The sequence below is a fragment of the Anabrus simplex genome, chromosome 8, assembly GCF_040414725.1.
Source record: "Anabrus simplex isolate iqAnaSimp1 chromosome 8, ASM4041472v1, whole genome shotgun sequence".
Classification (NCBI taxonomy): domain Eukaryota; kingdom Metazoa; phylum Arthropoda; class Insecta; order Orthoptera; family Tettigoniidae; genus Anabrus; species Anabrus simplex.
The window spans coordinates 247283677-247309511 of NC_090272.1; the positions used below are offsets into that span (position 1 = coordinate 247283677).

General features: G+C 37.9%; 1 protein-coding gene across 3 annotated transcripts in view; it reads left to right on the forward strand.

Moving 5' to 3' along the window:
• Positions 1-25835, forward strand: part of LOC136879065 (UV-stimulated scaffold protein A) — a 334211-nt gene that overhangs the window by 25758 nt on the left and 282618 nt on the right. For all 3 annotated transcript variants that reach the window (XM_067152813.2, XM_067152815.2, XM_067152814.2), the window contains exon 4: positions 22382-22502. In XM_067152813.2, coding sequence (XP_067008914.2) covers positions 22382-22502 — 121 coding nt within the window. The remainder of the gene's footprint in view (positions 1-22381; positions 22503-25835) is intronic.

A 25835-nucleotide genomic window follows, 5' to 3' on the forward strand; every position in this document is an offset into this window, starting at 1 on the left:
GGAACAGCAAAGGTATGGAGGACTTCCCTTCGGGCTTTGCGGAGGGAAGCGGTGGTATTGTCTTCGGATTGGCCACGGTATCCTGACTCACTCCCATCCATTGAAAGGAGAACCCCCTCTGGTGTGTACTTGGGGTGATCATCTTACCGTCTTATGGAGTGTGTGGACCTGGTTGATCTGCACTGTAGTCTTAACCTCTTGAGTACAATCTCCTTTATCCTGCGAGATGACGAGCAGTCAGCAGACCTCGTCATTCATTTTATGAGGGATAGTGGTCTTTATCGTATGTAATGATGTCTTTTGTCCTAGTGTATTTGTGTTAATTGTGCTTTTATCCCATTGACTTCATTTTAGTTTGTGTTGCATATTTGAACGTGTTATTTTAATGTCTAACGTAAATTATATATATATATCTGTACTTGTAGACAATGCCTTATTCCTTTGTTTCCTGTATTTTCTCTTATTTTATTAGAAAATAAGGCATTGCAAATTAGATCCACTGATTGTTTTCATCTCATATTCATTTTCTTCATCACCATTTTTTTCTATCGTCATTGGATACATTTTAAAATTTTAACTATCATATATCATGTCGTCCATCTCGTTCCATTAGGGGCCGATGACCTTCGATGTTAGGCCCCATTAAAACAACAAGCATCATCATCATCATCAGATTTATATACCTTGAGTTAACCACTTGTGATGCAGGAAGTCCCGACAAAGAGATTAGGAGATGTATCACCTTAGGCCGAGCTGCCATGAGCAAACTCACTAAGATATAGCAGACCGAGCCATAATGAACAGCACAATGATCAGTCTGATTGAATCACTGGGCTGTATTTATTGCCCATGATAATATGTATATTTACTTTAAGGAAATAGACTTATGTCATTCATCATCACTTTCTTCCAAAGTCGTCTGCGTTGAATTACTCCCATTCTCTCCCATCTCCCAGTTCCCTCTAGTTCGTTGGAAAAGCCAGTTTTCTTGAAATGTTTCACAATATCGCTAATGTCTTGTGAAATCTGTCCCCGTGCATGAACAATCCACTCGCATATTAATTCTAGTGAAGGCCTCTTGATCTTCGCGGTAGGCGTCAGAGTATGAGAACCTCCCGCCATTCATTCAGAATGTACCCGCCGCGCGTTGTCTTTTAACGGTTTATTGACGCTTACATCAAGAGGCTGCAAGGATGACATCAAGTCATCAGAAGTTTTGCAGCATCAGTCTTCTGGTTGACCATTTCTTGGTGAGCATCAACAACAAGATTGTCCAAAACCAGGAGGGACCTGTGGGTTATTAGATGGCCAGGCTGTCTTCCCCACACAACACGCAACCAATCCTTCATGAGATCCGCCACCATCCATCCTTTCTCCTGAACACGAATGTGTGCACCAGAAGGAAATTTTCCTTAGGAATATTTTTTCGCTTGAAAATTACGTAGGGAGGAAGTTTTTGTCCGTCTGCAGCTTAACTGTGCAGCGAAGGTTCTCTGCCCCAGTAGTCCTCATGACTATGCTGGATGCTCGCTTTTCGGTAATTGTAGTGTTTTTTTGGCATATCAGAGAAAATCTGAGTTTGATCTGTATTTCTGATTTGCGATAGCAGGTAATTGTATTCGCGCTGCTTCCTAATTACAAATCTATAAAACTGCATGATATTTTCACTGTTGTCCTTCGAAAGTTGCTGGCATAGAGATGTTCTTCTTCGAAGAGAAAGTTTGCTTCATTTCATGAACCGACAAAGCAACCCTCCGCTTGCCTTTTAATCATCAATTTTCAAGGTTTTTGCTACTTCTACAGCCTTTAACTGGAGCATCTCGTGGGACACTGAAAAGTCATCATTTCTCAATTTATTTATTTAAGAAACCATTTTCCTTTTCAGTTTCTGGATGCTTCCTGGTTTTTGGTCCCCAAGTTGTTTTCTTGGTACACTGTACTTCTTCTTTCTGCTTCCTCCATTCCTTGTGGGAATCAACATCTATATCATCACGTGATGGTGCTACGGAAAATTCAAGAGATGCAGGACGATTGCTATTATTTTCAGCAAATTTTATTACAGACCTTTTAAATTGTGCGTCTTTCTCATCACTTCACTAACAACAATTTGCACGTAAGAACACTGTTGAAAGCGATTACTGTACGCGGCCGAGTCGCAGCTGATAACAAGGGCGAGTTATGGCTAGCAATCACAGGTGTGTTCTGGCCCCAGGCACTGGAATGTTGAATAATCAGTTACTTCCTTCTCTCCTATTCTGCCGTCACGAAGTGAAAACAAAGAACGTTGTGTATCCGTATGTATCCATCCGCGGTCTGAACTCTGATTGGAGGATCACTGGGCTACTTTCAAGCAAGCACATGGCAAGAACCATGTGGGGTTTTTGAACAGTCGTTATTTCGCCTGGTTGCGGCGATTACATCAGAGGTATGGTCAAATGTTCCAGCTTTACAATACTAAGTTTTTTATTTAATTATTTAAATGACATTTAAAAAAATATTACAGAACATGTTTCATCTATCTTGTAGACATCATCAGCCGAAAAGTTTTAAGATCAAGTACAAACACAAGGACAAAAAACAACACATTAAAATAATTCGGATTGCCAAATGCATCAGTTAAAATAGTGAAGAATGTGCTGGAATGTTCTGAGCGTAACACTTGAATACTGTTAAAAGTGAAATTAAAAAATTGTACACATGAGATGATTCAATAAAATTGGTATTAAAGTCCTACTTGACTTGATGGTGCTGTATTGACATACAGTATTTGGATATGTCGGTAAAAACTTGATGATAAGGAGCACAATATTTAGTTCCAGTAGAATAAAGACGATCGATAAACATGTGATAAACATGAGTGAGGATTCCTGTAAAAAGATATTGAGATCGTCTTATTGGCGTGATGATGTTGACAATTCTTGTTAAGAAATTAGGTGGAATGTCTGATCGTAATATCGTATGTAGAATGGACCCTAGAACGAGAATGATGGCTATTATTAACGTTAAAAGTAGGCAAGTTTTTAAAGTATCTTGTAACACAAAAGAAGAATGAATAATAATAAAATGTGGCACAATGTTCTCGCCTACCCAAGAATGACTAGCTGAGCGTGGTATGGATGTTTGTGGCTAACTGGAGGCGAACTATGGAGGCTGATGGGAGCTTGTATGAGGGGAGGGTAGGGGAAGGCTGGAACCAGTAGGCGGGGAGCGACTGCGTGTAAGCTTGTTAGATGGTTTGTCAAACCATGTGAGCAATGCCTCGAAAATTATGTTCACAGTTTCTGAAATTTCATTCAAATTGTAAGCAGGATTGCATTTTTGGTCTATATTAATAAGAATGTTTTCTAAATCGTTGAGTAAATTACCCTTGTTATGAAAATAAAGAATTTTTAAGTCCTGTTCTATGGAAGTGAAGGAATGATTGGACTCTGTTATATGAGTGCTCATGGCAGAGTATTTTTTGTGCTTGGCGGCATTGACATGTTCTTTATATCTAATTGAAAAGCTTCTTCCGGTTTGCCCAATGTAGCTTGCGGAACATTGGTTGCAATTTAACTTATATACACCTGATTTGTTGTATTTATTCACAATGTTATTGATTTTATGCTGGTTATAAAATAAATTTGTATTATTGTTGACTATTTTAAAGGCAATATTGACATTATGTTTCTTAAGAATATTTGTGATTTCGTAAATCCTATTATTGGTGTAAGTGAATGTGGCGTAGTTATGTTTTCTTTTTTGTTTCTCTGAGAAGGGTTGAAATGGATTTGTTAACAATTTTGCTGACTATCCTATCTATGAAGTGCCTGCCAAAACCGTTTTTTCTCGCTATTAAGTGGATGGTATTGAGTTCTTTTTTACGGTTTGCGTCAGATAAAGGGACGTGAAAAGCTCTATGAATTAAGCTATAAAAGGTTGCTCTTTTTTGAGAGTCTGGATGCATCGAATCTTGACGAATGGTATTTACGGTTTGGGTGGGCTTCCTAAAGATAGTATAAGAAAATTTGTTGGAGCTGTTGTTAATAGTGATATCTAAGAAGTTTAAAGAATTATTGACTTCAACTTCGGAAGTAAACTTGATCCATGGATCGACTGTATTTAACTGTTCAAGAACGATGTCGCCGTTAGCGATGTTGTGATCTATTAAGGCAAATGTATCATCTACATAGCTCGTCCAGAACACAATACCTTTAATTTTATTATGAATTTGGGAGTTTTCCAAATGGTCTAAATAAATTTCTGCCATTTTTCCTGAAGACTGTCCTGCTTGTAAATTTTTCCATTAAAAGTGAAATAGTTATTGGAAGTTACAAAATTCTAAAATATTTAAGAACTCTTCTATTTCCTGTGTGCTTAATTTACTATGTTTTTTGAAAATTGTCCTTGATGATCTTTAAAGTTTTTTGAGTGCTATATTAGAATACATGTTCTTTAAGTCAAAAGAATACATTTTTTTGTTGTGGTTGTAACACTAGGTTTTTAGTCAAATTACAAAATTCTATAGAATTCCTAATAGAACTGTGGTTTTCAAACTTGTAGTATTTTTTCAAAACGTTGTGGATAAATTTGGAGGTTTTGTAAGTTGGGCTGTTCCTATAGTTAACTGTGGGTCTTATGGGAATATCTGTTTTATGGACTTTAGGCAATGCTTTGGCTGTAGGAATACTGGGGTTAGTGTTGATAAGTTTCTGAGAATCATATTCACTGAGAATGAAGAATGTTTGTTATTTAAGTTCTTTTGAATATTATTAGTTGTTATTTCTCCATCAGTTTCAATTAATTTTCAGAAAAGAATGTTTCGGTTTTTGCACATAAGTCTCTTTGTTCATAATAACTGTCGCATTGCCCTTGTCTGCTTTCGTGACTATTAGATCATTCTCGTTGATTTTTTTGTTTTAACGAGTCAATGGCTTTTTTAGGGAGTAAAGGAGCTGTGGATTTGTTGACTTCAGTTAGGTTGGAGAGTTTTTTACGAATGTTGAGTCTAATTTCTGTTTGTCAACTGGCAATTTTTGTATAGCACTTTCGGCTTCACCAGTAATGGCAATGGCATCTTTAATTTAAAGGCAGTAGGCCAATTAAATTTAGGGCCTTTTTCCAAGATGTTGATATCTGAAGCACTAAGTTGGGTATCAGAAAGATTTATAACAGGGTCGTGGAACTTGAAGTCTCCCGAGTTGGATTCGTTGATGTGCCTATTGTGTGGAGGTGAGCGAGCTTCCATCACACACGGCCTCCATAGTTCGCCTCCAGTTAGCCACAAACATCCATACCACGCTCAGCTAGTCATTCTTGGGTAGGCGAGAACATTGTGCCGCATTTTATTATTATTCATTCTTCTTTTGTATTACAACATACTTAAAAACTTGCCTACTTTTAACGTTAATAATAGCCATCATTCTCGTTCTAGGGTCCATTCTACATACGATATTACGATCAGATATTCCACCTAATTTCTTAACAAGAATTGTCATCATCATCACGCCAATAAGATGATCTCAATATCTTTTTACAGAAATCCTCACTCATGTTTATCACATGTTTATCGATCGTCTTTATTCTACTGGAACTAAACATTGTGCTCCTTATCATAAAGTTTTTACCGACATATCCAAATACTGTATGTCGATACAGCACCATCAAGTCAAAAAGGACTTTAATACCAATTTTATTGAATCATCTCATGTGTACAATTTTTTAATTTCACTTTTAACAGTATACAAGTGTTACGCTCAGAACATTCCAGCACATTCTTCGCTATTTTAACTGATGCATTTGGCAATCTGAATTATTTTAATGTGTTGTTTTTTGTCCTTGTGTTTGTGCTTGATCTTAAAACTTTTCGGCTGATGATGTCTACAAGATAGGTGAAACATGTTCCAGTATATTAAAACATTTTTTTTTTAATAATTAAATAAAAAAATTAGTATTGTAAAGGTGGAACATTTGACCATACCTTTAAAGTATACGCACGACAATACGGGCTTTATAATGAAATTCATTTTATGCAATGATTACATCAGAGTTAGTTCTACATAGCCTGTTGCCGGATACCACTGATTGATGTGGATTTCGAGACAAATTAAACTCACTGTCCACAAGAAATAAACAAAAATTGAATGGCAAATGACATCTGGATATTTAACATGTCGGAAGAGGAAGGTAGATTTGAATTTATGGCCGAAACGTACATACGTAATCAATCAATCAACAGCGCATATAAGTCAAATTTCATGCATTTAATATTTCAATAAAATGACATTCCAGAGAGGAACATATAGCATATTTAAAGTTAAAAATTTCATTGTTCCGTATTGAAGAATATTACAGTTAAAATTGAAATAATTGATAAAGAGATTCAACCTATTCAATACAAAAGAATAAGAAATGTAGTGAATTACATTCCCATTTAATAATAATAGTGATAAGTAGAAATCAATTCCACCTTCATTTCGGTCCTTCTCAATCATACTCAACTCCTGCCTTGCGCCGATTTCGACTACTTCAATCAAGACCTGAATTTTTTACGTTTTAAAAAAATGCGCACTGTGCATATACATTTTCATTTGTTTCCGGTATTGCGCTTTTTACTATATTTTTTTCTCTTCACAATTGTTTCTTCACGTCAACTGTTCTAAGTATTCTATACATACATACATTACATACATTATCATTATAGACTGTTATGCCTTTCAGCGTTCAGTCTGCAAGCCTCTGTGAATTTACTAAACGTCGCCACAATCCTCGATTTGCAACTAGTGTTGTGGCTTCACTTAGTTCTATACCTCTTATCTTTAAATCGTTAGAAACCGAGTCTAACCATCGTCGTCTTGGTTTACCTCTACTTCTTTTACCCTCCATAGCACAGTCCATTATTCTCCTAGGTAACCTATCCTCCTCCATTCGCCTCACATGACCCCACCACCGAAGCCGGTTTATGCGTACAGCTTCATCCATCGAGTTCATTCCTAAATTAGCCTTTATCTCCTCATTCCGAGTACCCTCCTGCCATTGTTCCCACCTGTTTGTCCCAGCAATCATTCTTGCTACTTTCATGTCTGTTACTTCTAACTTATGAATAAGGTATCCTGAGTCCACCCAGCTTTTGCTCCCATAAAGCAAAGTAGGTCTGAAAACAGACCGATGTGAAGATAGTTTCGTCTGGGATCTCACTTCCTTCTTACAGAATACTGTTGATCGCAGCTGCGAGCTCACTGAATTAGCTTTACGACACCTTGATTCAATCTCACTTACTATATTACCATCCTGGAAGAACATACAACCTAAATACTTGAAATTATCGACCTGTTCTAGCTTTGTATCACCGATCTGACATTCAGTTCTGTTGAATTTCTTACCTACTGACATCAATTTAGTCTTCGAGAGGCTAATTTTCATACCATACTCATTGCACCTATTTTCAAGTTCCAAGATATTACACTGCAGGCTTTCGGCACAATCTGCCATTAAGACCAAGTCGTCAGCATAAGCCAGACTGCTTACTACACTTCCACCTAACTGAATCCCTCCCTGCCATTTTATACCTTTCAGCAGATGATCCATGTAAACTACGAACAGCAAAGGTGAAAGATTACAGCCTTGTCTAACCCCTTTAAGTACCCTGAACCAAGAACTCATTCTACCATCAATTCTCACTGAAGCCCAATTGTCAACATAAATGCCTTTGATTGCTTTTAATAATCTGCCTTTAATTCCATAGTCCCCCAGTATGGCGAACATCTTTTCCCTCGGTACCCTGTCATATGCTTTCTCTAGATCTACGAAACATAAACACAACTGCCTATTCCTCTCGTAGCATTTTTCAATTACCTGGCGCATACTGAAAATCTGATCCTGACAGCCTCTCTGTGGTCTGAAACCACACTGGTTTTCATCCAGCTTCCTCTCAACGACTGATCGCACCCTCCCTTCCAAGATGCCAGCGAATACTTTGCCTGGTATACTAATCAATGAGATACCTCGATAGTTGTTGCAATCCGTCCTGTTCCCTTGCTTATAGATAGGTGCAGTTACTGCTTTTGTCCAATCTGAAGGTACCTTACCAACACTCCATGCTAATTTTACTACTGTATGAAGCCATTCCATCTCTGCCTTCCCACTATACTTCACCATTTCAGGTCTAATTTCATCTATTCCTGCTGCCTTATGACAATGGAGTTTATTTACCATCCTTTCCACTTCCTCAAACACAATTTCACCATCATTATTTTCCACCTCCCCATGAGCTTGGCTGTTCACAACACCACCAGGATGATTTCCTTTTACATTGAGAAGATGTTCAAAATAATCCCTCCACCTCTCCAGTGATTCCCTGGGATCTATTATGAGTTCACCTGAATTACTCAAAACACTGTTCATTTCCTTTTTCCCTCCCTTCCTAAGATTCTTTATTACTGTCCAGAAAGGTTTCCCTGCTGCTTGACGTAGCCTTTCCAGGTTGTTAACAAAATCTTCCCAGGACTTCTTTTTGGATTCAACAACTATTTGTTTCGCTCTGTTTCTTTCATCCACGTACATCTCCCTGTCTGCCTCAGCCCTTGTTTGGAGCCATTTCTGATAAGCCTTCTTTTTACGTTTACAAGCTGCTTTCACTTCATCATTTCACCAAGATGTTTGCCTTTTCCCATCTTTACACACAGTTGTTCCTAGGCATTCCCTTGCTGTTTCTACTACAGCATCCCTGTATGCCACCCATTCACTTTCTATATCCTGAACCTGCTTACTGTCTACTGTTCGAAACTTCTCACTAATCATATCCATGTACTTCCGTCTAATGTTCTCGTCCTGGAGATTTTCTACCCTTATTCGTTTGCAGACAGATTTCACTTTCTCTACCCTAGGCCTAGAGATACTTAGTTCACTACAGATCAGATAGTGGTCTGTATCATCGAAAAATCCTCGGGAAACTCGTACATTCCTAACAGATTTCCTGAATTCAAAGTTTGTTAAGATATAGTCTATTATGGATCTGGTACCCCTAGCCTCCCATGTGTAGCGGTGAATAGCCTTATGCTTGAAGAATGTATTCGTAACAGCTAAACCCATACTAGCACAGAAGTCCAGCAAACGCTTCCCATTCCCATTAGCTTCCATATCTTCCCCACATTTACCAATCACCCTTTTGTATCCTTCAGTTCTATTCCCAACTCCCGCATTGAAATCGCCCATTAGCACTATTCTATCCTTGCTGTTGACCCTGACCACGATGTCACTCAATGCTTCATAAAACTTGTCAACTTCATCCTCATCTGCACCCTCACATGGTGAATACACGGACACAATTCTTGTCCTAACTCCTCCCACTGACAAATCTACCCACATCATTCGCTCATTTACGTGCCCAGCAGAAACTATGTTGCGTGCAATGGTATTCCTGATAAAGAGCCCTAACTCAGACTCTGCCCTTCCCTTTCTAACACCCGTCAAATACACTTTATAATCTCCTATCTCTTCCTCGTTATCTCCCCTTACCCAAATATGACTTGCTCCTAGCACATCCAGATGCATCCTCTTTGCTGACTCAGCCAGTTCTACTTTCTTTCTTCCATAAGCCACATTAATATTGATAGCTCCCCATCAAATTCCATTTCGTTCGCCAAGTTGTTTCCAAGGAGTCCCTCTCCTGTCAAATGGGAGCGGGATTCCGTTACTCCCATAGGTCCGAGGCTTGCTTAAAATGTTCTGAGCTCGGTAAATTCATGAAGCAGGATGCTACCCTACTTTCACATAGTCCAAGTGAGGATGTCTCCTCTAACGGGTTATGGACCACCGGTGGATTGTATAGTCATAGCCGCCTGAGCACAAGGAGGGCCATGACTCAGAATATGTCCGAGATGCCCACTCCCATTCCATAGCAACTGATATCCCGACTCTCAGGACCACTTACTTGGCCACTCAGCCGTTGCCCATGGTTCACGAACTAGGATGTGACTACAGTAACCCACAAACATGAACCACTAAGTATTCTATAAGAGCACAATTACTTACTCAATTATATTGAATTGTATTATATTTATCTATATAATTACTTTCCCGCGACCGAGGAAAATTACTGGATCTTCAAGCTATTCTCCATTTTACTTTGGCGTTTGAAACCACATTGCCTAATGTTGAATGTGTTGTGCTGATCACCGGGAGCTGGCAAGTTGCTTCAATGGATCTACTCGTCTTCAACTCCTGCACGATTATGGTTCTTAGTATGTGTTCGATTGTGATGTGACTTTGTGCCTGACAGTGTTTAGAAACTGGCTCATTTAACCATTCTCCGCTATTCGTAAACATTGTGGGACTTTGCCTAGCGCTGTGTGTGCCATGCTGCCGCTCAGAGAATTGCGCACTGTTTTCTTTTGAGTGACTTGCATTTTACTTCTTCTGAATTTTACAGTGTCTACCCCCTTTCATTTTTATATCGTCTCTTCTACTGATCTGGACTGTACTTGATCTTTCATTTCCTTTTCCTATGCATTGTTTTACATGTTTTAATCGGCTGATGATGACCTGGACTAGGGTCGAAACCGGTACCATTTCTACTTATTATTAAATGAGAATGTAATTCACTACATTTCTTATTCTGTTGTATTGAATAGGTTGAATCTCTTTATCAATTATTTCAATTTTAACTGTATTTTAACTGTAATATTCTTCAATACGGAACAATGAAATTTTTAACTTTAAATGTACAAGCTAACCAAGCTAAACAAAAAGCCTTCTCTTACATGGGCCTTAAGATCAAGATCGCTAAATTAGGAAAAGACATCATATTCCTAAAACAATTCATTTCCTATAATCTTACCCCCAAATTTCTTCAAACTTGTATCAGAAAAATCCATTCTTCTCCTCACATGTTAAAAACCCAAAGAATAACCAACAAAATTTGGTTAAGAAACGAATTTCGTTTCTTATACAAGAAAAAATCATTTTTAAACAACAGATTATACGAAACACATCTAGAAATTGCCAATCTTCTCCCGAGTTAACAATGGAACCTTTTCCTAACTCAAGTAGATAATAAATTATTTCATGAATTGTGAATTAAACAACAAACCCTAGAGAAAAATTTCAACATTCTTAAGAACAAATCTTCTTTTCATAAATTTCAGTTTAAGAACATTAACACACCTTCCAAAACTATTGATCAATTCCATCCTCCCATTGTAAATTTATCTAAAACAACTCTGAGTAATGATGAAAACTCAGTTCTTTAAAAGGGCAAACACAATTGGCCCAACCTCATCACTTTCAATGTAGCCACTAATTTAATTATTGAATCTGAAATAGCCATTAACAAAATGCCAACAGATGAACAAGATGAAATCAGATATGAAGTAAAAAGAAAACTCGAAAAAATCTTCGTTAACAATGACAAAAACAATTCTCTTAATAATAATAAAAATAATATTAATAATTCAATTAATAATAATAAACTCATTTTGGACCTTAAAAAGAAAATCAATGACAATAATCTCATCATCACCAAATCTGATACAGGCAACACTACTGTCATGATGGAAAAAAACTGACTACTTAGATAAAACCAAAAATTTTTTCAGTGACTTCTTTTTCTATAGTAAAAAAAGACTCAACCACAAAAATCCAATGCCTACTCAAACAAACTTTAAAAAACACTTCCTTTCTCCTCACAGACCAAGAAAAAACTAAATTAATAAACATGAACCCAGGCCTACCCACTGCCAAAGCCCTCCCAAAAATTCACAAAACTAATATTCCCATCCGTCCAATAATCTATTACAGAGCCAGTCCCCTATATAATACTTCTAAATTCATTCAAACATTTTTACTAAAACACTACCGATTTTTATCCAACAAATCTATCAAAAACACTTCTGATCTAATCAACAAATTAAAGAACTTTAATATCCAACCAAATTTTTCTCTCCATTCTTTTGACATTGTAAACATGTACCCTAGTATTCCAATTTCAAAATTATTCCCCATAATAAACAATCTAAACAAATTCAGTAACCTAAGTAAACTTGAAATTCAAGACTTCATGTCTATTTTAAAATTGGTTCTCAATAACAATTATTTTACCTTTGATAACATCATTTATCAACAAGATGGCTTGGCTTTGGGCTCACCAGCTTCAGGCATTCTTGCTGAAATTTACCTTGACTTCTTAGAAAACACAAAAATCAATAATAATTTCTCCAACATCCTCTTTTGGGCCCGATATGTCGACGACACTTTGGTAATTTTAAATGAAGAATCAACCAACGCAGCCTTTATACTTATTCATCTCTACAACTTAGACATTAACATTAAATTCACCCTCGAATCTGAACACAACCAAACTCTTAACTTTTTAGACTTACCTATCACTAGACATCCTTCTTCTTTATCTTACAAAATATTCAGAAAACCAACCCAAACAGCAACCACAATATGACAAGATTCTTCGCACCCCCAAGCACATAAACGTGCTACTTATAACAGCTTAATTTTTCGTGCCTTCAACACCCCTATGTCTAAAAAAGATTTAAATAATGAATTGAAGACCATCCGTAACATCGCTAAATTCAATGGCTTTAACAACTCCTTCATAAACCGCATCATCAACAAATTCAAACACCGTCCTAAAACCACTTTATCTTTTCTTTTTTTTCTTTCCAAAATGGCGCCCGGTAATGACAACGTAGTGTTTTATCCTCCGAGTAAATTAACCGTAAAATGTGACAAAGTGCGGAAAATGTCGAATATTAGTGAAAAATGGAATGTTGTGTGATTCGTGTGATCGATGGTGGCATTATAAGTGCGGAAATTGCCCTAGGGACGTAAAAGCTAATGAAAATGTTGACTGGATTTGTGAGCAGTGTGTTCGGAATGTTGTAGTTGGCGACGGCGTTGACGATGAAGCACCGAAAACAATCGATGAGGAATATAAAAGTGCGTTAGAAATTATAAACATTCTACAAAAGGACAATGAGACTCTTAAAGTTGAAAATCAAGAATTAAAAGAAAGACTGCAATCGCTAGAATTTGGGACTGACAATTCTTCGAGTGATATACCGGTACCAGTAACAAACTCGAGCACGTGGTGTCAAGTAGTTCGTGGATGGCCGGCTAAAAAGAAATCTACAACTGAATTTCCGGAAATAAACATCAGAAATAGGTTTTCTGTCCTAAATAATCTAATTCTGGAAGACAACGATCGCGCGTGTGAAACCAAATCATCGCGATCCGCTGCCGTTGCCGTGCCGGGTTTAAAATTTAGGCCTAGAATTCAGATTCAAGACCCAGTTAGGCCTAAATCAGCAAAGGTAGCTGTGTTTGGTGATAGCCAAAGAAGGGGAATTGCGGCAGTGATTAACGACGAGAATATAGCAGCAACCGGAGAAATATATCCAGGAGCTTCTATCAGCAGTGTCCTGGAAAACGTAGAAGAAGCAACTAGGAACTTCGGGAGCGGCGATGCAGTGCTTATCATCGGTGGGACGAACGACGTAGCTCACGACGACGCCAAGAATGTAAGATTACAACTTAAACATACACTAGGGAAGCTGACCCACACTAACGTCTTTGTAGTGAACGCGCCCCACAGGCATGATTTGCGTAGAGACTTGTGTGTGAACATTGAAGTGGACAAGGTCAATACAGATATTGTTAAAATTTGTAAACATTTTCGGAATACTCAGGTTATTGAATGCAGCAGTTTTGAGAGATACTGTTATACAAAACATGGCCTCCATCTAAACAGTTCAGGTAAACGAAAGATAGCAAATATTGTTCTAGATTTTATTAATCTTAAGATATGTATTGTAAAACAGGCAACTCCCTTGAGTTATAATACTGACCAGGAAAGCTAGTAGAAAGAGCCAGCTGTGCTTCAAGCTGGCTCAGTCAACTAGAAAATGAAACTCAGGATAGTAAGGAATTTCAAGTTACCCAATTGCAACAGTCAAGTTTTAGGGAGGAAGGGGGTCTGAGATTGCTCTTGGTAAACTGTCAAAGTGTAGTAAATAAACAATTAAAATTTGGTACATTGATGGAATCTTATGAGACTGATGTGGTGATAGGAGTGGAATCGTGGTTGAGAGAAGGGGTGGGTAATAGAGAAGTATTTCCAGAAGGGTACACAATCTATCGTAGAGACCGAGGAGATAAAAAGGGAGGGGGGGTGTTTATTCTGGTGAAGGAAACTTACTGTTCACATGAATGGTTTACTGATGAAAGGGATGAAATATTAGGGATAAAATTAGTTTGTGATAATATGAAGGAGGTGGGAATTATATGAACATACAGGCCTGGAAGAGAGGAAAGAGACATGGAAATATTTGAGAAAATAATAGATTATACTCATAAAAACAATAATAATGATATGGTAATAATTGGGGGAGATCTAAATTTGCCTGAAGTTGAATGGAATGGAGCTGCTAGTGAAGCCCATGAACAGAAACTGGCAAATAAGTTAATTTGGGAGGGAGGATTTACACAAGTAGTACAAGAACCGACTCGTCTCAATAACTTACTAGATGTATTCTTGGTTAAACCATGGGAAATTGTTGATAAAACTGAGGTAATTGAAGGAATAGGAGACCATAAGGCTGTAATAATGGATGTAGGACTCGTACCAAAAAGGCTGATTAAGAGAGTTACACAAGACAAAAAATTGTACAGAAAAACTAAAGTTGATGAATTTGGGACTTACCTTAAATCACAATTCAGTTGTTGGATAAGTGAAGGGAGTAACGTGGATACACTTTGGGCTAAATTTAAAGGAATCATTTGGGAAGGAGAGAAGAGATTCGTACCTGTGAAGAAGGGTAAAATGACCTCAGACCCTGTTTATTATACAAGGGAAATAAGAAAATTAAAAAGAAAATGTAGAATAGTAAACAGGAAAATCAAAGAGGGTAGGGGGAGTAGAGAAACTAGAAAACAGCTGATTAGGGAACTGAATAGAGTGAAAAAGGAAGCAAAAGTAAATTATATGAATGGCATACTTCAAGAGGGTAATGACCACAAAGGGAAATGGAAAAAGCTGTATTCATATATCAGGAATCAAAAAGGAAAAGGAATCCAAATTCCTACAATGGTGGGAGAAGAGGGTGAACTCTATTTAACAGATACTGAGAAAGCAAACCTCTTTCGTAGGGAATTCAGAGATTCAGTAGACGATTGTCAGGAGTTGGAAACCGAAACAGAAGATAGAGAGGGAGAGACAGAGAGGGAAACAAGAAGCTTCTCATTCACAAATGAAGATATTTTCAGAGAAATCCAACTGCTTCAGCAAGGAAAAGCAGCAGGAAGTGATGAAATTACTGGGGAGGTATTAAAGACAATGGGGTGGTACATAGTGCCTTATTTAAAATTTCTCTTTGACTATGTCATAAATAATAGTGTAATACCAAAGGAATGGAAGCAATCTATAATAATACCAATTTATAAAGGAAAGGGTGATAAAAGGAAACCAGAGAACTACAGACCAATCAGTCTGACCAGTATAGTTTGTAAAATACTGGAGAGTTTAATATCAAAGTACATCAGAGGGATATGTGATTATAAAAATTGGTTCATGAGGAGCCAGTATGGATTTAGAAAGAAATTATCTTGTGAGGCACAACTGGTGGGATTTCAGCAGGACATATCAGATCAATTGGATTCAGGATGTCAGTTAGATTGCATAGCCATAGATCTTTCCAAAGCCTTTGATAGAGTGGAACATGGAATATTATTAAAGAAATTGGAGGGAATAGGATTGGACGTAATGGTTACACGTTGGATAAAAACGTTTCTAAATTCAAGGGTTCAGAAAGTCAAAGTAGGAAATAATGTATCTCAGGAAGAGAAAGTTTGGAAGGGAATTGCACAGGGTAGTATAATCGGTCCGTTACTTTTCTTAATATATGCAAATGATTTAGGGAACAATATAACATCAAAAATAAGATTGTATGCGGATGACATAATTGTTTATAGGGAAATAAATAACACTGAGGATTGTTCAGAATTACAAAGGGACCTTGAAAGTATCCAACAATGGGTTGAAGAAAATAATTTGAAGGTTAATGGAGGCAAATCAACTGTTACAACTTTTACAAACAGGAGCTTTAAAACTGAATTTGAATATACTTTGGACGAGGTAGTTATCCCAAAAGATGGCAAGTGCAAATACTTAGGTGTGAGATTTGAAAGTAATTTGCACTGGAAGGGTCATGTTGATGATATTGTTGGGAAAGCATACAGATCGTTACATGTCATAATGAGGCTACTTAAAGGATGCAACAAAGAATTAAAAGAAAAAAGTTACTTGAGTATGGTTCGCCCATTATTGGAATATGCAAACAGTGTTTGGGATCCTCACCAAGAATACCTAATAAAAGAAACAGATAGTGTGCAGAGGAAAGCAGCAAGATTTGTAACAGGGGATTTCAGGAGAAAGAGTAGTGTATCAGAAATGTTAAAGGAACTTGGGTGGGAAACCTTAAGTAAGAGTAGGGAGAAAACTAGACTTATAGGATTATATAGAGACTATTCAAGAGAAGAAGCATGGGGAGAAATCCGTGAGAGGCTTCAGTTGGAAAATAATTATATCGGCAGGACTGACCACAAATATAGAATTAGAAGGAATTTTAGCAGAAGCAATTGGGGTAAATTTTCATTCATTGGGAAGGGTGTGAAGGAGTGGAACAGTTTACCAGGGGTAGTGTTTGATCCTTTTTCAAAATCTGTACAGATATTCAAGAAGAGAATAAACAGCAACAGAGAAAATAAATGAAATGTTAGAGGGCATTCGACCAGTGCAGGTTATATAAATAAAAAAATGTGTGTGAATAAATTAATTCCATCCCCTGGTCTAAGGACTTTGGACAGCCAAAGTAGGGGACTGCCTGTAGGGGTGAAGTACAGTGGGGACTTCGAGGGCCCTGGGACTGCTACGGTAGCTGTGAAGGCCCTTCAGGAACTCTGAAAAGTGGTGCCAAAAGGGGCTCGGGTTAAGACGCAGCAGGTCGTTATGCTGCTTAGGTTCCAGAAAGGGTAAAAAAAAAAATAAATAATATAGTAAATAAGTAAATAAATGCAATGTAAATATTAATCTTATACCAGTTGTATAGTATCATTTGAAGTAATTCCACAGACTGTATATCAGTTGACTATATTTGTAAGTAGTACAGGAGATATTATAAGTAGAATTTTGTAAACAATATAAATTTATTAAGGATGAGCTTTGTGTTTAATAGAAAACATTGTTAGCGTAAATTGTATAATATTGTATTATAGGAAAATTTTCTTCTCTTGTTAATTTAATATTTAGTGCTTGACAATAATGTATTTTAGTGTGCCATTTGCCACCGAGGTAGACACCTCATTTGCATATAAAGAGATTTTGATTTGATTTTGAAAGACATAACAAAACCAACTGCATTTCCCACTTTCACTTTCACTCAAGATGCTTATAAAATAACTAATATTTTTTAAAAACACGACATGAAAATTTCTTGTAGAACTAACAATAGAAATTTGGATATTTTATACAACTCTAAATCACTAAATAAATCTAATGCTTTTTCTAAATCTGGAGTGTACAGATTCAAATGTAACAACTGCAACTCCTCCTACATCGGATAAACTGGCCGCAACTTCAATATCAGATACTCCGAACATATCAACGCCATTAAATACAATAGAATCTCCACCATAGGACAACACATACAAGACTCCAACCATAGTTTCACCAATATTGAAAAAGACATGAAAATACTTAAAATCATAAACAAAGGCCTCCTCTTAAACACTACTGAAAATAGCTTTTGTTCACCTTGATCAATACTTCAACCCTAATTTCAATATAAACGACATTTCTGAAAAACCCAATATCCTTTTCGACTTCCTAATTCTCTTCTCAAAAATTCTAAATTTCAAAACCCCAATTCTATTTTCCATGCCTTACAAAGTTCCTACCCACATTTTCTACCTCCAATAACCCACCCTCCTAACCCACCCTAAACTACCCCTCCTTCATCTATCTCCCTATCTTATCCTTCAACTCCATTTAATTTCAATTTCTTTTATTCTTATCTTATTCCACTATTCCTCTTCCTCTATTAATTTATTCTATCTTTTCTTTTAAAAAAAATCAATACCACCTTCATTTTGGTTCTTCTCATTCATACTCAACTCCTGCCTTGCGCCAATTTCGACTGCTTCAATCAAGACCTGAATTTTTTACGTTTTAAAATATTGTGCACTGTGCATATACGTTTTCATTTGTTTCCGGTATTTCACTTTTTACTATATTTTTTCTCTTCACAATTGTTTCTTCACGTCAGCTGTTCTAAGTATTCTATAGGAGCACAATTACTTATTCAATTATATTGAATTGTATTATATTTATCTATATAATTACTTTCCTGGGACCTAGGAAAATTACTGGATCTTCAAGCTATTCTCCATTTTACTTTGGCGTTTGAAACCACATTGCCTAATGTTGAATGTGTAGGAGCTGGCAAGTTGCTTCAATGGATCTACTCGTCTTCAACTCCTGCACGATTATGGATCTTTGTATGTGTTAGATTGTCATGTGACTTTGTGCCTGGCAGTGTTTAAAAACTGGCTCATTTAACCGTTCTCTGGTATTCGTAAACATTGTGGGAGTTCGCCTAGCGCTGTGTGTGCCATGCTGCCGCTCACAGAATTGCGCACCGTTTTCTTTTGAGTGACTTGCATTTTACTTCTTCTGAATTTTACAGTGTCTACCCCCGTTCATTTTTATATCGCCTCTTCTACTGATCCGGACTGTACTTGATCTTTCATTTCCTTTTCCTATGCATTGTTTTTCATGTTTTAATCGGCTGATGATGACCTGGACTAGGGTCGAAACCGGTACCATTTCTAGTTATTATTAAATGGGAATGTAATTCACTACATTTCTTATTCTTTTGTATTGAATAGGTTGAATCTCTTTATCAATTATTTCAATTTTAACTGTAACATATAGCATAGACAAGGCAATATTAAAACAATAAAAAAAAGTGCAGTACTCTACCTAATCAGAATCTGATAAAGGACGAACTACTTCCAAGTCGGATTCCTCTCTCGCCTCTTCATCACTGCTGCACGCGTCATTCAGATTAATGACCAGACGCTCCACAGTTATATCGCACAGACGGTCCAATTTCCAAAATATCTGCTCTTCCCCCACCACGTGGTGAATAAAGGCTTGCTACATTTCAGCGGTTACGTTAACGAGAGCTTCCTTAATTAATGTCCTGACTTCTGCCAGTTTGAAGGCTTTATTATTGCGTGCAATATGTCCCTTCACCTGGCTCCACACCAACTCAATCGGATTCAAAACACAGTGATAACGAGGAAGTCTCAACACCATATGACCTGCTTCCTCTGCCAGTGTGTCAGTAACAAACCTGTCATACGTTTTCGTCACACTGTGAGTTTTTATCACTCGGAGTAGTTCATCTTTCATCATATCTTTCCCTAGGTAAGACCTTTTTCCTCCATCCATGCGTTAATGTCATTCTTACACCACGATCTGGTGGGAATAAGATGTATCTTAATACTGTAACATGACGCTTTGTCCATAACAGTCACACTGTTCGGTTCAAGCAGAGGTAAAATTTTCTTAAACCATGCAGTAAAAACTTCACCGGTCATCTCCTCATGAAAATCATTTGTTTTCTTCGATTCCATCATGAATTCTCCACCTTCTAAAAACCCATCTTCACTTCCTATGTGCAATAAAATCAGTCGTCATCCCTTTCCTGTCGGATTTTTTAGACCTGTACTTAATCCTGCTTTGAATGCCTGTTTCTTACTCCTTATGTTTGTATCTACCCACACTGTGGAAGTGGTATGTCCTTCGTTTACCCATGTTTCATCCAATTAATACAATTTTTGCCCAGCTTGCCTGAATGCATGAATTTTCCTCAAATAATCCCTCTGCCAAAGCAGTATGTCTTCGCGATCAAATACAAGGTTTTTCCTATTATTTTTAACAAATTTGAAACCTATATCCTGAAGAAGCTTGTAAAATGTTGTTCTTTTAAAATTGGGTAGTTCAGGATCATCATTCACAAAATCCATTATTTTTTCCACTGTTGGCTGTTCGTTTCTCTCGAAGAACTGATGTACTTTACGCCCACAGCACTTCTAACAAATTCATCGCACTGAATCTGTAACACAGGTTTCTGGCGCTTCATCGATTTCTCAAGTGTTTTACCAATTCTTGGTGCAGTCATTCGCTGCGCGCGGAATTAATGCTCCACTCCGAAACACCAGTGAACTCGGATATCAACTTCACAATATCCTTTAAAGTTAAAGTCTGATATTACTCAAAATTTCTGAAACACGTTCAATACAATTGTTTTCTCGCCACTTTTCAAAGGCGATGCTTAACGAACTCAACTCGGTGATCCATATTGCACAAGAACAAGTAATGTCTCACTCGCTGCTTGCTTCCATGCTCACAGCTTAACAAATGGCTCTTAAATTTGAAATGCTTGTTTATATAAAATAACAATGAATATGAATTGTTTTTTGTATATTTTTCTGATTTAAATTATTCGAGAAATTATATTTCGGACATTTTGCATTTATGATCACATTAGCCATGATGTGGCTAACAAACTAGTTTCATATCTCCGCGAAGGTGTCTCGGGCAGCACTAACCAATAAACGTTAACCCAACCATGTGCAGACCTCTCTCCGAGCACGTGCTCATCTTTACACCACGACTGGTTCTCAGGTTGAAATCTGTATGAATTGGAACTTCCAAACTAGTTCCCGATTTCCATTCATAGGCATGAAACACAAAGACGAAATAAGTCTGTGGTTCGCAAGTGGTGGAAACCGTAAATAAAACAAGGGGGGTAAAATGCACGTTTTTTTTTCTTCAAATTTTTGTTCTGAAAATCAGGGAGGGAAATTATGCGAGTAAATATGTTAAGAGCCACTGCGACGCCTTGGCTGGAAAAAGAGAACCAGTGCATCTATTATACAAGAACTGAACAGCTCATCATCCAATTCTTTGGGCATATAGTAAGAAGGAACGGTGAAAATTTGGAGAAGTATATCGTGGAAGTCAAGGTTGTTGGCAGACCACGAGGAAGGACATCGAGTAGGTGAAGCACACCACCGGCTAAGAGAAGCTGAACACCATCAAAGATGAGAATATTGTGTGAATCTGATATTTGGATTGTTCTGTATGGACTGTACAATAAAGAAAAATATATAATATTTCACCTTGGTCAGTACAATAAATGTATCTTAAAGGAAGCTTTAAGTAAATTCACATACAGGTGCATGTTTTGCCAAATGGGCCTTCTTCAGCCATGAAAACAAAGATATAAAGTCTATAGAGCACTCTAAAAACACAATACTAAAAGTCCTATGAAAAGATCAATCTTAAAATACTGGATTTTGTTGTATTGTTAAAAAGCATACAAAAAAGCACAGTTTAGTAAAACATGTTGACTATTCAACCCAGAGGCTGGTTTGATCTACAACAGTTACTCCATCAGTTGTCAAAGGTGGCCTAGGCACCACGGAAGAGGTGTACGAGGGAAATAAGGATCAAGGTTGTTTCCCCGTTACTTTTCTTACTGAGCCAGACATTCCTATTTCGTAACAGTCTGCCAAGCCCACTGACATGCATGCACCAACCGACCCTGTGGGAAACATTTTTACACCTTTCAAAGAAGGGACTGGCTGCGTAAAGAATGGCTTTACTAGCGTCGCTCATACCTCTGTCACTTTCGTATCGTCAAAGCCAAGGATGAGACTGAGACAGGCCAGTAAGAGTAACAACCAGAAGACATAGTGCACTGTAAACACTAGATCTCACCAGCAAAGGCATATAGAATTAGAAGAAGCACTCAGTTCTAGAAGTCTTTATATAAGAAAATTGTGAACAAGATTACGGGTATCAATTTGTAAGATAGCATCTCCTAACGCCTGGGGTCAGGTGGTCTCGATGGGTTCCAGTGTCATATCCTACATGTAAGGAAACTCGTCGACCTGAAGTTGTTGATCACCTTAGGGGAAACTCGGCGTTGAGGCACTGATTGTACAATGTATTCATTACCGTTGTGGGGTAGCCGGCTGGACAACAATCTTCTACTGTAATGTCCCAAAATCAGTTTGTTTCTACATTTCAATGACAGCAGTTTACACCACCGAATAAAACCAATTCTGATATTAGAATGCCTGATAACAGTTTTTGTGTAATTAAGATATTTCTGTATTCTAGTTTAAAAATTTTGGTGGGCTAACAGTGTAATTGGGCAGTGAACCTGTTAAAATTAATTTCATAAGTGTACCAGTATTGTAGAAGTTATTATCAGAGTGACAGACTCAAGGGCGTACCTGTGTGTGGTTTGTTTTCTTACAGGTGGACTTCAGTGCTTTAGAAATGGAAGATTCAGCTCAAAGAATGAGACAGCAAGAACTGGAAAGAAGGCAAAACACTATTAATCAGGAAAGACTGAAGAAAGTTCAGTCAGAGCTAGAAGGTATGTTCACTTCATGGAGGCAATTGCGTTGTTATTCATAAAAGAAAACAAAGATTGTATGTAAAATTTTCTATCAGAAGGAATTCGGGAAGTGCAACCCAAAATTTGATTAGTTAACTTTCAAAATTTATATCAAGAGATTCTTATATTTCGATGGGGTTTCATAAATAGATTGTATTGATACTAAAGTAATTTTAAGGGCTGAGTGTATGCAGCTGCAATATTGTTGGGGTGACATTCATTCAGCTTTATTTATATATAGTGGAACCTCAATTCTCTGTTTCTGGAGGGACCACTGAAAAAAAAAAAATCATCAGAGACCAAGTTAAAATCATAAAAAATTTGTTAAACACTACCATAGTAATATATTTTATGTATACTGTAATATTTATATTATTAGTGGTCGTACTGAGTAATAAATTTTTATTACTTATGTCTTATAAATTGTTACCGTACTGGCTATGATCACAGAGATATTCATGAATTAGAATTTTTGTCACTAAGTCCATATCAGCGCCGAGTCACGAGAAAATGGGTGAACATAATTTAATAAAAATGGTATGTTAAGTCGGATAATAAGAACTACAGTCTACACCATAAATAATTTTATAAGAAGTCCTAATATCACAGAGTCAAAAGAAAACTAAATGTGAAGGCCTACAATATAGAAAGATCATAAACTGTATCAACAATAACATTACATTCTTCATTGTTTGTTGTGATGTGCTTTGTGTCTTCTGTTGCCACTCACCTCCGATAGATAGGATTACTACTGCGTACCGTGTTCGTTTATTTGCTCAATGTCACACCAACACAGATAGGTCTTATGGCAACGACGGGATAGGAAAGGGCTACAAGTGTGAAGGAAGTGGCCTTGGCCTTAATTAAGGTACAGCCACAGTATTTGCCTGGTGCGAAAATGGGAAACCACAAAAAACCATCTTCAGGGCTGCCGCAGTGGAGTTCGAACCCACTATCTCCCGAATACTGGATACTTGCCGCACTTAAGCGACTGCAGCTATCGAGCTCGGTAAGTGTGGCTTTCCTAGGAAGTATACAAAGTGTGCTGGGGTGGAAGGAGGCCAGAAATTGTGTGGGATTCTTAGGAAGTATACAACCTGTACTGCTGTGGACAGGACAAGGAGGCCAGTAATAATAATAATAATAATAATAATCGTATGGCCACAGCTACCATGCGCATACAATTGATTTGACGCCATCTGGCTGTCTGCTCATCAATTTCGATGTTCTGTTTTACTCTAGGCCCACTAGATGGCAGACAGAGTAAACCAGATCTCTCTTGGGTGTCTATGGCTGAGATTTAATGAATTCTGTTGGGTAAACACCAAATGTGTCACCAGAGATCTTTTACATGCCGACATCGTACGACTTGGAGTATCGAATGGACTTTTTTTTGCCCTTCAAAAATCCGACTACCTTTGCCAGGTTTGAACCCGCTATCTTGGGATCCAGAGGCCGACACTCTACCACGGATCCACAGAGGCAGCTGGCCAGTAATAGTGTGGGATTCATACGAAGTATACTACCTGTACTGCTGTGGACATGACAAGGAGGCCAGGAATGCTGTGGGATTCTTAGGAAATATACAACCTGTACTGCTGTGGACAGGTCAAGGAGGCCAGTAATAGAGTGGGATTCATACGAAATATACAACCTGTACTGCTGTGGACTGGACAAGGAGGCCAGTAATAGTGTGGGATTCTTAGGAAATATACAACCTGTACTGCTGTGGACAGGACAAGGAGGCCAGTAATAGTGTGGGATTCTTAGGAAATATACAACCTGTACTGCTGTGGACAGGTCAAGGAGGCCAGGAATAGTGTGAGATTCATACGAAGTATACAACCTGTACTGCTGTGGACAGGTCAAGGAGGCCAGGAATAGTGTGGGATTCTTAGAAAATATACAACCTGTACTGCTGTAGACAGGTCAAGGAGGCCAGGAATAGTGTGGGATTCTTAGGAAATATACATTCTGTACTGGTTTTGAATATTTATTTTCACAACCGCATTTAATCGAATTTGACATTCAAACTATTAGGTCGTGTTACGTAGATTTAGCACATGTTGAAGAGATGCTAAGAACAGAATAAAAATGACTAACCGGTCACCAGTGGGATCCAAACCCACGACCTCCCAATTTTGCATCGGTTGCTCTACCAATTGAGCTATGGTGGCCTAGGTCATCTATGTTCTGTTGGAAAGGTTCTAAGCTACAGGTCTGGCTCGACTGCCATCTCACTGCAGAAGGCGTTTAAATCGCCCGTTGAGGGCCTATTCAATGAATGCTGAATTTTCACTACTGCATTGTAATCAAAATCGACTTTCAACCTATTTGGTCGTGTTACGTACATTTAGTACGTGTTGAAGAGATGTTAAGTACGGAATGAAAATAGCCAACCGTACACCAGTGGGATCTGAACCCACAACCTTCTGATTTCCTATAAGTTGCTCTTCCAATTGACTATGGTGGCCTAGGTCATCTTTGTTCTGATGGAAAGGATCTAATCTACAGGTCTGGCACTACACCCAGCACACTGCAGAGTGCTTGTAAGTCGCCCGTTGAGTGGCAGGAAAATGAATATTGAATTTTCAAGACTACATTTTAATCAAAATTGACTTACAACCTATTAGATCATGCTACATTAATGTAATGTTCGTGTGGCTATTTCTAGCCGAGTGCAGCCCTTGTAAGGCAGACCCTCCGATGAGGGTGGGCGGCATTTGCCACACGTAGGTAACTGCGTGTTATTGTGGTGGAGGATAGTGTTATGTGTGGTGTGCGAGTTGCAGGGATGTTGGGGACAGCACAAACATCCAGCCCCCGGGCCATTGGAATTAACCAATGAAGGTTAAAATCCCCGACCCGACCGGGAATCGAACCCGGGACCCTCTGAACCGAAGGCCAGTACGCCGACCATTCAGCCAACGAGTCGGACATGCTACATTCATTCAGTACGTGTTAAAGAGATGTTGAAAGTCGATTTCGATTACATTGCTGTAGTGAAATTTCAACAGGCGACTTGAACACACTCTGATGTATGATGGCAGTAGACCCAGACCTGTAGCTTAGAACCATTCATTGACACTGCACTCTCCCGCATAGAATGTTTTATCACCCTAGGTGAAATAGAATATACAGTACTTGCCCACATAGAATGTTCTATCACCCTAGGTGAAATACAATATACAGTACTTGCCCACATATAATGTTCTATCACCCTAGGTGAAAAGAATACACTGTACTCACCCACACAGAATGTTCTATCACCCTAGGTGAAATAGAATACACTGTACTCACCCACATAGAATT